The sequence below is a fragment of the Bombina bombina genome, chromosome 4, assembly GCF_027579735.1.
Source record: "Bombina bombina isolate aBomBom1 chromosome 4, aBomBom1.pri, whole genome shotgun sequence".
Taxonomy (NCBI): domain Eukaryota; kingdom Metazoa; phylum Chordata; class Amphibia; order Anura; family Bombinatoridae; genus Bombina; species Bombina bombina.
The window spans coordinates 1,054,636,121-1,054,653,155 of NC_069502.1; the positions used below are offsets into that span (position 1 = coordinate 1,054,636,121).

General features: G+C 37.8%; 1 protein-coding gene across 1 annotated transcript in view; it reads right to left on the reverse strand.

The window, feature by feature from the left end:
* Positions 1-13,777, reverse strand: part of EML6 (EMAP like 6) — a 540,560-nt gene extending 526,783 nt beyond the window's left edge. The window contains exon 1 of the mRNA XM_053712691.1: positions 13,581-13,777. Coding sequence (XP_053568666.1) covers positions 13,581-13,777 — 197 coding nt within the window. The remainder of the gene's footprint in view (positions 1-13,580) is intronic.
* Positions 13,778-17,035: the final 3,258 nt, after the last annotated feature.

Here is a 17,035-nt window from a genome sequence, read left to right on the forward strand (position 1 = left end):
AACTGTATAGATAATGCCCATACTGTTTTTTCAAATAAAGATTCAAAGAAAACAAAGAAAATTTGATAATAGGAGTAAATTAGAAAGTTGCTTAAAATTGCATGCTATGATGCTCTATCTGAATCATAAAATAAATAATTTGGGTTTGCTATCCCTTTAATTACACCCATCACCTATTACCATCAACACCCAGTATTAGAAGTCAGGAGGTAAAGACAAGGATAACAATGTTGTGTTGATTTTGGGAGGTAACACATCAGCAGGAGGTTAAAAAATTATCTACCTCTATATGTTTAATTATGCATTAAAGCTTTTCTTTATTTTAGCTCTGAAAATTGTGAGTTTTCCAATTTTGAGAATTGGAAGTGCACATTGTTGAATTCTCAAGCCTAACCCTGTCACATATGTGTCCTTAACTGGCTTCAGGGATAAGGTAAGATAACAAGAATGTCAAACTTTATCTTCTTCAATAAAACAAGTCTGGATTGGCTTCTACAAATAAATATATGATAGGGAGAAAATGATTTCAGCAAAAAGGGTTGCAACTGGTACTTTAATTTATTGCAATACTACAGAAAAAAGAAAATGTATGCTTACCTGATAAATGTATTTCTTTGTTGACACGATGAATCCACAGATCATCTTAATTACTAATGGGATATTCACCTCCTGGTCAGCAGGAGGCGGCAAAGAGCACCACAGCAAAGCTGTTAAATAGCTCCTCCCTTCCCTCCCACTCCAGTCATTCGACCGAAGTTAAGGAAAGAAAGGAAAAACCAAGGTGCAGAGGTGTCTGAAGTTACAATAACCAACAACCTGTCTTACAAAAACAGGGCGGGCCGTGGAGTCATTGTGTCAAAAAAGAAATAAATTTATCAGGTAAGCATAAATTTTCTTTTCTTTTTTATGACACAATGAGTCCACGGATCATCTTAATTACTAATGGGATTCAATACTCAAGCTAGAGTACACAGATGATACGGGAGGGACAAGACAGGGAACCTAAACGGAAGGCACCACTGCTTGAAGAACCTTTCTCCCAAAAGCAGCCTCAGCAGAGGCAAAAGTGTCAAATTTGTAGAATTTTGAAAAAGTGTGAAGAGAAGACCAAGTTGCAGCCTTGCAAATCTGTTCCACAGAAGCTTCATTTTTGAATGCCCATGAGTAAGCAACAGCCCACGTGGAATGAGCCGTAACTCTCTCAGGAGGCTGCTGTCCAGCAGTCTCATATGCAAAGCATATGATACTCTTCAGCCAAAAAGAAAGAGAAGTTGCCGTAGCTTTCTGTCCTTTACGTTTTTTCCTGAGAAAGTCACAAACAAAGAAGACGACTTACGAAGGTCCTAAGTCGCCTGCAGGTAAAACTTTAAAGCACGGACCACGTCCAAATTGTGCAGAAGTCGTTCCTTCTGAGAAGAAGGATTAGGACACAAAGAAAGAACAACAATTTCCTGATTAATGTTCTGATCAGAAATAACCTTAGGAAGAAAACCTAACTTAGTACGTAAAACTACCTTATCCGAATTGAATATAAGATAAGGAGGTTCATACTGCAATACAGAGAGTTCAGACACTCTCCAAGCAGAAGAAATAGCAACAAAAAATAAATCCTTCCAAGATAACAACTTAATATCTAAGGAATGCATGGGCTCAAACTAAGCCCCTTGAAGAACTTTGAGAACTAAATTAAGACTCCATGGAGGAGTAACTGGTTTGAAGACAGGCCTGATCCTGACCAAGGCCTGACAAAATGATTGTACATCTGGAACATCCGCCAGACGTTTGTGTAACAAAATAGATAAGGCCGAGATCTGACCCTTTAAAGAACTTGTCAATAATCCCTTCACCAAACCCTCTTGGAGAAAAAATAAAATTCTAGCAATCCTTACTCTTCTCCATGAGTAGCCCTTGGATTTGCACCAATAGAGATATTTACGCCAAATCTTATGGTAAATCCTTCTAGTTACAGGCTTACGAGCCTGAATCACGGTCTCTATGACCGAGTCAGAAAACCCCCGCTTGGATAAAATTAAGCTTTCAATCTCCAAGCAGTCAGCTTCAGAGAAACTAGATTTGGGTGAAGAAAGGGTCCCTGAATTAGAAGGTCCATCCTCAACGCAAGTCTCCAAGGGGACAGAGATGCCATCTCTACCAGATCTGCATACCAAATCCTGCGAGACCAAGCTGGAGCTATGAGGATCACCGATGCCCTCTCCTGTTTGATTCCAGCAATGACCAGAGGAAGAAGAGCAAACGGAGGAAATAGGTATGCTAGACTGAAGATCCGAGGGACCGCCAGAGCATCTATCAGCTCCGGCTGGGGGTCCCTGGACCTCGACCGTATCTCGGGAGCTTGGCATTCTGTCGGGATGCCATGAGATCCAATTCCGGCTGACCCCACTTGAGAATCAGGGTAGAGAACACTTCCGGATGGAGTTGCCACTCCTCCAGATGAAAAGGTCTGCCTGCTCAGGAAGTCCGCCTCCCAGTTGTCCACCCCTGGGATGTGGATCGCCGACAGGCAGCAAGAATGGGCCTCCACTCACTGAATTATTTTGGTTACCTCTGTCATCGCTAAGGAACTCCTCGTTCCTACCTGATGATTGACGTAACCTACTGAAGTTATATTGATCAACTGGAACCTGATAAACTCAACCAAGGCTAACTGGGGCCAGGCCAGAAGAGCATTTAAAATGTTTATAGGTAGAACAGACTCTGACTGAGTCCAAACTCCCTGAGCCCTTAGGGAGCCCCAGACTGCTCCCCACCCTAGAAGGCTGGCGTCTGTTGTCACAATCACCAAGGATGGTCTGCGGAAGCAGTTTCCCTGGAAGAGATGATCCAGAAACAACCACCATAGAAGAGAATCCCTTGTCTCCTGCTCCAGTAGTATTTGAGGAGTCAAATCCACATAATCTCCGTTCCATTGTCTGAGCATGCTTAACTGCAGAGGTCTGAGGTGAAACTGAGCAAACGGGATGATGTCCATTGTCACCACCATCAGCCCTATTCCCTCCATGCACTGAGTCACTGATGGCCTAGAAGCGGACTGAAGGACTAGACAAGTATAGATAATCTTTGATTTCCTGACTTTCATCAGAAAAATCTTCATTGATATCTATTATGGTTCCCAAGAAAGCTACCCTCGAATTTGGGACTAGGAGACTCTTTTCCAAATTTATCTTCCACCCGTGAAATCGCAGGAAGGATAGCACTATGTCCGAGTGGAATCTTGCTTGTTGTAAGGATAGCGCCTGGACTAGGATGTTGTCCAGATAGGGCGCCATTACCGATAATCTTGAAGCAGGAACCTGCCCCTGGGAGAAAAGTCTTGAACTCTAATTTGTATCCCTGGGACTCAATATACACCACCCAGGGATCATGATCACAAAAACTAAACCTGATTGAAAAAGGAGAACCTGCCCCCTTACTGATCGGGTGCACGCCCCTCATGCTGTCTTAGATTCAACAGCAGGCTTCTTGGACTATTTTCCCCTATTCTAAGCCAGATAGGGTCTCCAGAAAGGCTTAAACTGATTCTACTTGGGAAAAGGCGTGGAAGGATTTTCATAGAAATCTCGAAAGGATGAAATTATCTCATACTTCCTTTACGCTATTCTGAATTTAAAGGAGTCTACTAACTTAAAAACCCTATCTACTATCCCTGCGAGAGGGGTGTCTGTCCAATAGAAACAGACAAAGCATCAAACCAGTACGCCGCTGCACTGGAAACAGTAGCCATACCAACTGCAGGTTGACAATGTAAACCCTCTAACTTCTAACCATAGGGTCCTTCACCTGCATAGAGTCCTTAAGGAACTACTATCCTCCATGCGACTAGCATCTCCCTAGGCTAGCGTGGAAATTCTCATTCCCCCTGAGTATCGTCTTCCTTCTAAATTAAAGAGAAAAAGGGGTAACTCTATAGTCCTATCTGGAATAGGAAATACTTCCACCATGAAGGGCACATCACAATATTAGCATAACCTACTGGTGTCCGGGTCACCCAGAGTAGCTAAAACCTCTAAGTAGAAAATGGAGGCATTCAGACTAAAACAGAAGGAAAATAAACTCAGAATCAGATAAAGGAATTACCTCATTAGAGACTGAGTATTCCTTATGCGATACTACTACTTACAGGGAAGAAACATTCAGAATAGCTACAAATGAATCAATAACACGATTCTGAGTGAATATGTCCTCTTGCACTTTTTCCCTAGAGCGTGGGAAAAACAGATCATGTATCATGAATTTCAATACATGGTAACTCCAGGTGGAGTGAGAGAGGAAACGCAGGGCACTGCATGTGGGCTATAAATTTTTAGGGACACCTTAGGAGAAATTTGTGGCCTATCTTCACCATTGTCACTAGGCTCCTAAGCAGCATGCACCTTAGAAAGGAGTAGGTTTAGAACAAGTCTATCTTTATCAATTAAGGATCTCTCAATAAATGAGAAATAGAAGTGGATTGGTAGTACCACAATGGTATCCAAGCCTAAAACAAGAGACCCCTCCTTAACAAAAATTAACACATAAAAAACTGTCTCTTTAAATTTTTAAAAAAGTAACTTTTTATTTTTGTGTGCAGACGTAAGTTAAATTAGCATGCAAACATTGCAGAACCTATCTACACTTCAGCTTAATCTTGCTGAGGTGCCATCTAGCCATCAGAAACCTAATACATTCCAAACTTTGTTTATTTTCTTAAAAACGTACATACTTAAAATAAACGTTACTTCTTTGTTCACAGATCTCACCATGACATTAAAGAAGCGATGTCTTGCGCAGCAACTCCAGATGGAGTTTGCGAGGAACCGCAGGGCACTGCATGTGTGTTATAAAATTTTATGTACACTTCCTTAATCAATCTGACTCACATATGGCAGAATAATTAAATAAGACTTAACCTTTTGTTAATAAAAATTAACATATAACAAACGTTACTGTCTCTTTAAATGTTAAAGTGAAACTTCTTTATTTTATATGAGGTCAGAAATGTCTGAATATGTACATGAGGAATTTCAATACTGCTAAACCCACTCTACACCTCAGTCTGACCCAGCTGAGGCGTCAGACAGCCTCTCTACACAAATCCTGACCTTGTTATAGCGCTGTCTTAAGCGCAAAAAAACTCAGACAAGAATTCCCCTGATCCTTTCGGTTAGGAAGGAAGAGTTTTCTGCAAGGCGCACATTCTAGACTTAAATTCCCCCGCTCCTTCCGATAGTCGGAAGTGTTAGGAAGGAGGAGTGCAAATACACTGGCGCCATTAACAAGCTCCGCCCCTCGTGGGCATTTCACAAGTCATCTCCCGGTCGCCATTGTTTAAGTAGAGGCACCGGGAGCAAAAGAATTGAATGAACAGCTTCAGATTAAAAAGCTGCTAGTCCGCTGTTACCAATCACGGAAACACCTCTCACACTGTGACAAACAGCTTATCATTTAAATAAAAAACTCAATATGTCGCCATTGTTTAAGTATAGCCACCGGGAGCAAGAGAAAAGACTGAACAGCTTCAGTTTAAACAGCAGCTTATTTCGAAAGCTCTACATAACAGAGAAAACCCCTTTAGAGCTCACACTCTGTCAACAGTTCAAACTCAATATAAAATCTCCCGGTCGGCTTTATTCTTAGATATGAGACCGCCGGGAGATGAGACACATGTCAACCCCAGTGCCTGCGTCCTAACTGCCCTAATGTCCTCTAATAGACTAGGAGAATCTGAGTCCAAGTTCAATGAGGTCTAGATAAAATAATAAAGTGCCCAAACTTTTTCTGAGATCCTCTACCCCCAGAAATAAAGTCAGCACTTACCTCATCTTCTGCCTGGCAGCAAGGCATTTCCCAGGTTTGAGAGGTCCTCTCCCTCTCATGGACCTGTAAATAAACGAAAGTCCTGAGTAAAAATCCCTCTAGTTTTCAGGGTAAGGGCAGCATCAGAATATGGGAGGCGCAGTGAGAATTATGTCCCACAAGTTCCTATTGCTCTAAAGCCACCACTGCTCTACTGAAGAGACTGATATGGACTACGGCTACACCCTAGAACAAAGCAGCACAATCTCGTACTACTTAAAAAATAATAAACTCTTGATTGAAGAATCTTTTCCTAACACCTCACTTTACCACTTTCTATCACTAACGTAGGCAAAGAGAATGACTGGAGTGGGAGGGAAGGGAGGAGCTATTTAACAGCTTTGCTGTGGTGCTCTTTGCCGCCTCCTACTGACCAGGAGGTGAATATCCCATTAGTAATTAAGATGATCCGTGGACTCATTGTGTCATAAAAAAGAAATACTATAATCAGTTATTGTTATGTCTGTGATAATAGGTGAAACCAGGGCTCTCCTATATTTTCAGATGAGGGACTGAATTGGAAGATTGGAATATTTTAATTAAACTTTCATGGTTCAGATCAGATAGAACATGCAATGTTAAACAAATTTCTGATTTACGTCTATTATCAAATATACTTAATTCTCTTTTTAACATTTGTTAAAGAGCATACCTAGGTAGGCTCAGAAGCTGCAATGTACTTCTGGGAGCTAGCAGGTGATTGATGGCTGCACATATGTGCCTCTTGTCATTGGCTCACCCAAGTTCAGCTATCTTCTATTAGTGCATTACTGCTCCTTCAACCAAAAATACCAAGATAATTAACCAACATCTGATAATATTATTATTATTATTATTATCGGTTATTTGTAGAGCGCCAACAGATTCCGCAGCGCTATAAACAATAGAAGTAATAGAAGTATGTAGGGGAGCTGTCTAAAATAGCATGCTCTGTCTCAATCATGGAAGTTTAAGTTTGACTTTACTGTCCCTTTAAGAATACTATTCATATATAATTAATTGTATTTACATGTTAACAACATTCAAAGGCACAATGATTTTTCTAGATTTTTATTATTGTGCAAAAAGACATAATCAGGATATCTTGCAATTTTTGTAAAATCTGTATTTCCTGATGTATATAGCTGTTTCTTTCATGTGGCAAGAGTCCATGAGCTAATGATGGGATATACATTCCTACCAGGAGGGGGCAAAGTTTCCCAAACCTCAAAATGCCTATAAACACACCTTCCACCTCACTCATACCTTAGTTTTACAAACTTTGCCTTCGTTGGAGGATGGTGAAGCAAGATGTGCTTGATTTTCTAGAAAGGCACTTCTAAACATTTTGAAGCCCAATTCCTCTTAAAGTACAGTGTTTGTCTGAGGGATGTGAAGGGAGTATGGCCTAATGATACCATGTTTTCGCCTATGGGAAATCTATTCTAAGGCTCTCTGTAAATCTGTCTCAGGGATTCATCTGCTGCCTCCCTTTACAGATCGACATTATACTCCTCTACCATTACCTCTGCTGATATGTTTCAGTACTGGTTTGGCTGTCTGCTATATGTGGATGGGTGTCTTCAGGTAAGTATATATTATTTTTTAAGACACTCTCAGCTATGTTTGGCACTTTATATTTTAAAGTAATATATATTGCATATATTTGCCATGAGTCAGGTCTATGTTTATTTCCCTTTGCAGTCTAACAGTTTCAGCAAGGAAATTATGTTTTTGGGAGAAATGTAGTAATTTTTTTCTTACCTGGGGTTCCAGCTAGTTGTAACTTTTGACTTGTTTTTTCAAATTTTGCGGGCAAATTAGGCTCGCTATGGCACAAAATGCTTCTATTTATTGCGTAATTCTTGGCGCAAATATTTTTTGGCACGTCATTTCTTGCGTCTTTGTTGGCGCAAAAATTTTTGACGCAAAGTCGCGCTTGTTATGATGCGAGTCGTGTCATTTCTTGTTAACTTTGGCGCCAAAAGTTTTTTTCTCTGCATTTGCGTCATCTTTGTTTGCGTCATTATTGGCGCCAAAAAATTTGTTATATTAAGTCTCTCCCTCTTTTGTTCACTCATTTGTTTTCAGAAGGCTATGATGTTTGCTTTTGACTTTATTTTCATTTAAAGTGAATGTAAATTTTGATGCTAAAGTGCCAGTTTTTTTAAAATTCGAATAAAAACAGGGGCACTTTAATTCATCAAAATTTACATTTCACTCCTGTTGTGAAAAAAAATTACCTTTTAATCTTCACAGCAGCTCCAGCTTCCTCTGCCCGTTGCAAAGCCTCTTCCTGGGTCTAAAATGAGGAATCCGACTTCCTCTAATCACGGTGTTGAATCAGACACTGATTCCCCCGGGGGGGAAGCTGTGATTGGAGGATGACCTATCCATCATTTCTGACATCAGAAATGGCTTGCGACGACCGGAGGAAGCTGGAGCTGCTGTGAAGATTAAAAGGTACGTTTTTTTTCACAACAGGAGTGAAATGTAAATTTTGATGAATTAAAGTGCCCCTGTTTTTAATCAAATTTTTAAAAACCAGGCACTTAAGTGAAAGTAAATCCTAGCGTTTTACAAACGCTAGGATTGACTTTTGAAACATATAAAGGGAACTTTCATTCATGAAGTATAAGATACTTCATGTAGTAAGCTCCCTTATTTGATTTAACTGATCGCCGTTTTTAGCTGCTACAGCAGCACACAGCTAAAAAAAATGTTTGCTAAGAAGTGACGTTTTCACCTCTTAGCCAATAGCCATGCGGTATATCCGGCTCCCATGGGCGCCAAGCCGGATTTACCGCACGGCTATTGGCTAAGAGGTGAAAACGTCACCTCTTAGCAAAAAACTTTTTTAGCCGTGGGCTGCTGTAGCAGCTAAAAACGGCGATCGGTTAAATCAAATAAAGGAGCTTTCTACATGAAGTATCTTATACTTCATGAATGAAAGTCCCCTTTATTTGTTTCAAAAGTCAATCCTAGCGTTTGTAAAACGCTAGGATTTACTTTCACTTTAAGCATCAAAATTTACATTTGCTTTAATTATTTTAGCATAAGCATTTTTTCCCATTCCTGAAACTGCTATTTTGAGGAAATTGGATATTTTGTTTAAATGCTATTATTATTTTTTTGTTACATTTTGCAAGATGTCTCAGACTGATCCTGCCTCTGATGTTACTGTAGGAACTAAACTGCCTGTACACAATTCTACCAAAGCTAAGTGTGTATGTTGTTAAATTAGCTGATTTTATTTCTTCAAATATGTGGCACTTGTTATGTTATATTATGTCATACTGATAATGTTTCTATAGTATAAATGCATCTGCTGTTAAACCTTCACAGTCTAATGTAGAGGAATATTAGTAATATGAAAGCAAAATTACTCATTTTGAAAATGTGGAAAGTCTCATAAAATAAGTTTTAAGGCCACACTGCGGCTCCCTGGTTTTAAACTGGACAAGAATAGGTTAAACACATGAGCAAAGACATGCACCCTTGCCTTTCCCAGAAGGTCGTATAATTTAATCTCTAATAAATGACACGCGTGTACATATTCCTTTTTTAGAGATGGGGTCACAAGAGACTTTAGTTAAAATAATGACCTGAACTAATAAAATATAGTAGATTCATTTTATTTAGTTTTTAAGTTTTACATTTTCTAAAACGTGTTAAAATGAGCATTGTTTCAATGGACATAGTGGTTAGACTGAGATGCACCTGTGCATTTAATTTCTGAACAGTAGCATTTTTGCAGGATACTTGTATTAGAAAAACAACTCTAGTAAAAATGATTACTGTTACACATGTATGCTGTGTGTGCATTCCATGTACCAGAATTCAAACACTACTTGTACTGGTGACGTACATCATGCAACTGATTACTTAAATGTACATAATACTCATATGCTAAATCACTTGAAAGTGATGCAGTATAACTGTACAAAGCTGACAGGAAAATATCACCTGAACATCTTTATGAAAAAAAGAAGATATTTTCCTCAGTTCAACAGAGTAAGTGCTGTGTAAAAAGTTATCTTTCAGATACTGCTCAGCTTCCGTTAAAAAAACAAATGAACAGCAGCCAATCAGTATTAGCAGTGCTGAGGTCATGACCTCTTTTACTATGATCTCATGAGATTTCACTTAACTCTCATGAGATTTTATAGTAAACCTCCTTAAACTGAATAGGGAAATAGCATGAGTGTGCATGAAGCTCACTCCCTTGCCGGTCCCGGGACAGACATACTGATTTGCTACTGAAAGTCCTTTACAATGGGGTGTGTATACTTAGGACATTTTGAGGTAAAATATCTTCCTTTTTTACATAGCGATGTTCAGGTGATATTTTCTAGTCAGCTTTTTACAGCTATACTGCATCCCTTTCAAGTGTTTCAACATTTGGGTATCATGTCCCTTTAAGTTACGCCATAAAAAACAACTCATGTTGAGCATGTGTGGTGTTTGAATGCTGGTGCACAGGGCACTTGCTGCATATGTGTGTATGACACTGAAACAGTAATAGACCTTTGAAAGTATATTGCAAAACAATAAATACAAATTATATATATATATACTGTTCAAATGTTAAATGTACATTTCAATGTTGACTGTTTTGTCCCTTTAATCATAAAAAAAGAGAAATCTTATTTTGCATGAGACCTGCTCACCAAAAGAAAGTCTGCAAATAATCATCCAGTGCATCTCAACTATTAAGTAGCAAAAAAGATTTGTTCCAGCCACCAATAGTTAAAAAACCTTTATTTCTTCATATGGGGTCTTTTGACAAACATACAACGTTTCAGACCTGCTATAGGTCCTTAGTCATGACATACATACATACATACATGACTAAGGACCTATAGCAGGTCTGAAACGTTGTATGTTTGTCAAAAGACCCCATATGAAGAAATAAAGGTTTTTTAACTATTGGTGGCTGGAACAAATCTTTTTTGCTACTTGAAGTATTTGCAGGATAAGGCAGATCCTGGGTTCCGTGCCCCACAAGCCACATATCTGTTGGTGCTGTTTTCCACACTTTGCTTTGAGCATCTCAACTATTAGACAGTTTGATATCTTCTTTATAATTGTATCTAGCCAATAGGGTGATTATCTGCTGACACTGTGTACTCTGGTGTCAAAAAAATGAAAGCCAAAAGCATTCAGAAGAATTGAACTAATAGTGTAGCTGAAATGTGCTATATTAAAATTTTCTCTCATGTAATGTGTTTCCTGACATCCCTTTTACATGCTGGAGTGTATTAAAATGTTTACAAATATATTATTTACATTTATTTTGTTACTTTGAAATAGATGTTTTTGCCTTTTGAAACCCCCACCTATATTGAAAAATATACATACAATTGTATTTTCTTGAGAAACTCTATGGAAACATTAGAAGGAATTTATTGATATTGTGTATATATAGAGAGAGATAAGACAAGGAAGCAATTGTGTATATAGCTAGATAAGAAAGTTTGATCTCTGTGCAGGCTCAGCCCATTTAAATTGGTTCTGGTTTAATTAAGCAAAATTATCTTTTACAAAATAATAACAAATAAACATAAAAGGGCCATTTATATTGCATTTAAAACTCTGCAGCTGATATAACAAGTCATTGGAAGCATATTCAGGGGAAACAATTTTATAGTACAGTGTGCCTTTAAACGGGGCATAAAATTACACATGGTAAAAAAAAAAAAAGAAATCTTTGCACTCTACTTATTTATTTTGCTTTCTTGTCCTGTAAATCAATCCTGAAATAGTTGTTTTCCACTGTTGCCAGACAGGAGGGAGTAAATCATAAAGGATTTTGAACATTAAACCTACAACATTAATTTGCTTGATTAATCAGTGCAGGAGTTCACTGATATCTGACCCTATCTGACCACTTAAAAAAGTACTATTTCTTTCCAAAGGCTATGTTACTGGACTACAAAAAATGTAAATGTTCCTAACAAAATTCAGTTAGAAGCTCCCAGTTTAGCACTGTTAAAATGGTTAGCTGGAACGCCCACTGCAAGTGGTTCTATAGAATAAAAAGCAGACACTCCCCCTTCCTCTGCATATGAAATGACTCTTTACACAAACAGGAGCAAGCTGGAGTAGGTATACATCAGTATTCTCCTAAAACTTTGGAGCTTAGTTAGAAGTCTGAAAATCAGCACAATGTTATTTAAAAATAAGCCAAACTATACATTTAAAAAAAAAGCTGTATAGGCTATATAAATGGATCATCTACAAAACATTTATACAAAGAAAGATCTAGTGTATAATGTTCCTTTAACCTCTTATAACTGCTTTGTTGCTCATCATTTTATTTTATTATAAACTACTGTCCACTTTATTTGGGAGCAATTGGGGCACATGTTTTTAATTAACCAGAGGTCTGACAAATGTGCCCCTTTACGGGTGCACGTTAAAATAACGCTCCACTAAGAGATTATGGGATCCACACTCACAGTAATATTTTTAAAAGGTTGAATTAAGAATTTGGGGGTCGACAGTTCTCATCATCTGAATAAGGGGATGGACAAGCCTGAAAACTTAAATTATAAATGTAAAAATGTCAGTGGGTATGGATGCTTTTTATTTATGTATTTGTAGTTTGCAGTCTTTCACCCAATGGTTATTTGATACCAATCACACTTTCCATTCTATATTCAAATATAAAAGTATAACTTAAAATATGAATGGTTCTTCATCGTTTTTGTTTTTTTTTTTTAAATCTGGCTCCATTTCTCTGTTCTACACTAGTCTTTTACCTCTTCCTAGATGGAGCTAACACAAAGTACTTCTCTCCAACTGGATTATTAATTAATCTTCTCTATTTGAATCAAGTAGATATGTGGGTTGCCCTGCTATCAACCAGTTTGTATGTTTTTTCCAATATTTATGCTCATTTCAGATATTATATAAAAGAATATATGTTGTTTCCAATAATAGAATTTCTAGAAATGTGCTCACCAAATAAAAAAAAATCCACCTTAGTTGTATTCCCATTAAAGTTTCACCAATCAACACCAAATGTATTGTATTCAGGACAGGGGTAAATGCAATACAAGATTATTTTACATTACTAAAATGGGCAGGGGCAAATTAAACAGCTGTCAAAAATGTTTTAGTTTGTATTATGTATAGCAGAAGTATAGCAAGAATTGGGTTTACTGGTCAAGTCATCCACAAAGGTTTTTGGCCAGACAGTATCTAAGGATGCTCTTTTAAACACATTTCACAACAGTGTTGCTAAGAAGTGTATCATGATTGTTAGCAACATAGTTGTGATTTCTTTATGGAATAGTAACAACAACAAAATGTGTGAATAAGACAGAACTTTAAACCCCAGTGTTGTAACCTTCAAGTTTTGCAAGAAGACATTAAAAGGCTAAAATGGTTTAACAGCTTTTCATTCAGATCCAGTATATTTTTATATTACATTAAAAGAATGTTCTACAAACCAGAAAACAATGCTTTGCAACACTTTTTTGTATTGTATTGCAGTTACTCACTTTATTTCTAAGGCACTAGATAATAAGTTATTACTTTACATTTCACGATATTGATTTTTTTTTTTTATTCAAATTGTATTAATAGGTCTTCAACAATCCAAATTGTTCATAGCAAGAATTCAGATTATTTGCCATAGATAAGTATGTATAAAGTTCCCTAAAACCATTTTGCTGCAGGCAACAAAGGGGATAAAATGATTTTTTGGTGACACCTTTGTGGAATGACAAGCTGTTGCTTACCTTATTATATCATCGTTATGGCCTAGGAAGAATTTCTGACTATGCTCCCTGGTGTTGTAGACCACTCCGACTCCAGCTACAAAGTACACCACCTCCTTCCCGGCAGTGTAGTACAGGTTATTACGGCACTGGTGGCCCCTGTACCCATAGACCCACTCTAGGCGAAGCTGGCATGTAGGAGCTGTCCTGTCCGCCATGATAATAACAAAAGCACACTATCTACAAATAGTAATAAAGAATAATGATAAAGATGGCACTAGGTCTTCTGCTGGCAGGCTGTCCCCTCTCCCCAAGCGTTGCAGGTAGCTCCTCCTCAATAAAAAGGGGCCTCTTAGTACTTTATTTCTTTATTGAATGGAGAACTAATAGTAGAACAGCTATCTAGTGCCACCATAATCCCCAGTGCAAGCAGCTGCCAGATAAGCAAGGATGGTATGAAATGACTTAATTACACACAAAAATTACATGTCCCCATCAGCAATCAACAGTTCATCAGGTCTATGCTTCCCAATCAGGGAGTTGCATTTGTTACTATGAATTATTAATGATGCTGAGAGGTTGCTTAAGTTTATTCCACTTGAAGCGGTGCAAGGAAATCATAACAGGTGATGCAGGAAGAGGTTGCAAATGGTTAAATGTATTTTTTTTTCTCAACCTTGTTGCAGAGTCACAGTAATATAAGAAATGTACAGCCAGATTTTCTTCATTGCAGCATCTTCCATACGACAGATTGCAAGATGTCAACCATCAATCCAGCGAAGCCAAACGATTATTTTCACTTGAAAATAACATAAATTAGGTTTACTGAAACGCACAAAATGATTCAGCAACCCTACAGTTTTAATGCAAGATCAGTAGGTCTAAGCATCATATGTATATATCCAGCAGTAAATGTATATTATAAGGGAACGATAAACTAATAAGCGTCGTCTGCTGCATCAATACTAATCACGTCCATGCAGCAAGGCAGGGGAGGACTGCGGCTCTGTCATGCACCGAGCACCCAGTAATCTTCTTCATGAACCACTGGAGGTGAAATAATACACTAGCTTCAATCACAGACAACAGGGGGAGGCGCCCGTAACGCAAGAAAATCCTACAATCCCAATAGCAAAGCCACGATTTTGGCGTAACTAGAGTTGCAGAATCTAAAGATGCGTAGTTACTAAGGTAGAGATGCGTTGTGCTTAGAGACGGCGACGCCAAGCGGGCGGATGCAGCTGCTCTCAAGAGGCCAAACTCTGTCATTATGCGTTACGCCTATATAAAGAGCTTCTGGGAGATGTAGTTCACGTTGCTGTGTATAGCCCTTTCTTCTAAGAACAATCTAAATTAGATGGACTCTAGTTCCCAGAGTACCGTCTGAATCAATCAGCCCACACTCAACGGTTTCTTCTTCAGTTTGTTTGTCAAAGAAGTTCACAAACAAATGTGTTTGCATTGCGACTTGCGAGTAATTACACAACGAACATACACAATGTACTGTATATTGAGTATGTGTATGTTGTATGTGATAGCGTTGTTTATGTAGGGATCAATATAAAGCGTTACCAGTACGTGCAAGGAAGGATTAAAGCGTAGGTAGACAGTCAGTTGGGGAGCAAGGAATTAATATTTTAGGTAAAATCCGAGCGTTCCAAATTATTTTATATTTTATTGTTGAGACATTCCATACAGGCACATACAGCATCGTTGATTGTACATTGGTTCATTGAATATTAGTGAAAAAGACAGAGAACACCATCAGTACACATTAGTTTTTGTCAATACAATATGCATAACAGGTCAATAATAAGTAGACGAATAATTATGTCTGCGATAGCTATGACTGTGTACAAGAATCTAGCAACTCATATTTAAGGCTAGAAACACTGGTGACCATTATAAATAATAGCATTGAACAAAAAATAACTAACAAAGCCACTAGCCCTATACCCAGCTACAGTTTATAAACTAAGAGCATAGGGTCAGGTTATATCCATCAGTATAGTATTCTGTGCTGACACCTCAAAACTTGGTCACATTAAAGGGACACTGAACCCAAATTTTTTCTTTCATGACTCAAATAGAGCATGCATTTTTAAGCAACTTTCTAATTTACTCCTATTATCAAATTTTCTTCATTCTCTTGGTATCTTTATTTGAAAAGCAAGAATGTAATGCCTGCCCATTTTTGGTGAACAACCTGGGTTGTTCTTGCTGATTGGTGGATTAATTTAACTGTCCAATAAAAACGTGCTGCCCAGTGTTCTAAACCAAAATAGCTTAGATGCCTTCTTTTTCAAATAAAGATAGAGAACAAAGAAAAATTGATAATAGGAGTAAATTAGAAAGTTACTTAAAATTGCATGCTCTATCTAAATCACAAAAGAAAAAATGTGGGTTCAGTGTCCCTTTAACTTATAAGTAATGAACTGTAGACTACTAAAGATTTTTTTTTTCTTATTATAACTAGCTAGAATACAAATCATATAAAAATAAGCATTCAGAAAAATATGAGAAAAAAAGCATATACAGGTGGCCCTCGGTTTACAACGGTTCAATTTACACCGTTTCAGAATAACAACCTTTTTTTCAGTCATGTGACTGCTAATGAAAAGCATTGAGAAGCAGTGCATTGATTAAAAAAGCCAGTAGGTGGAGCTGTCCGCTTGTGTTTATACGTCTGAAGGACTTATTTACTGTGAGGTGTTTGGAATCACTGTTTCCAGCGCTCTACTTACTCCACTCACACCTAGACTGTCCGCTTGTGTTGCAGCAAAGATATGCAAGCCAAGCAAACTGAAATTAATCAGTTTAACCTGAACTATCGAGCAGATTTCAAAGGAACAAGATCTTCCTGTCTGTAAATCAATCCAGATTATAATGCATATAAATAACTGTTTGCAGAAAAATGCAAATAAAGTCTGTGTTATGTGATTATTTTATTAGGGTTATAATGCTGTTTAGCAAATGTTTTTGTTCATTTAACTTAGTTTAATTATATATTCTGTATTGTGTGATTATTTTATTAGGTTTATAATGATGTTTAGCATGTAAAGTCTTCATTTCAAAGCTTTAAAAGTAATGTATTAGGTGTTACTTATGACAATTTTGAGAGGGGCCTGGAACCTAACTCCCTCACTTCCCATTGACTTACATTATAAACTGGGTTTCAATTTACAGCGGTTTCGATTTACAACCATTGCTTCTGGAACCTAACCCCGGCGTAAACTGAGGGCTACCTGTATTTGAAAATAATACATTTGGAAGTACAGCTCAGCTTTAAAATATCTCAACAAAATATGGTTTGCAGGTAAAACCTATATGTGGGGGCCCACTATTATTATTATAATTCTTTATTTATAAAGCGGCAACAGATTCCGCAGTGCTGTCCATGGGTACAAAGATAAAAGTACAGTACAATACAATATAAAAGACACCAGACAAAGTTTAACAAACAAATACAGGGGGAA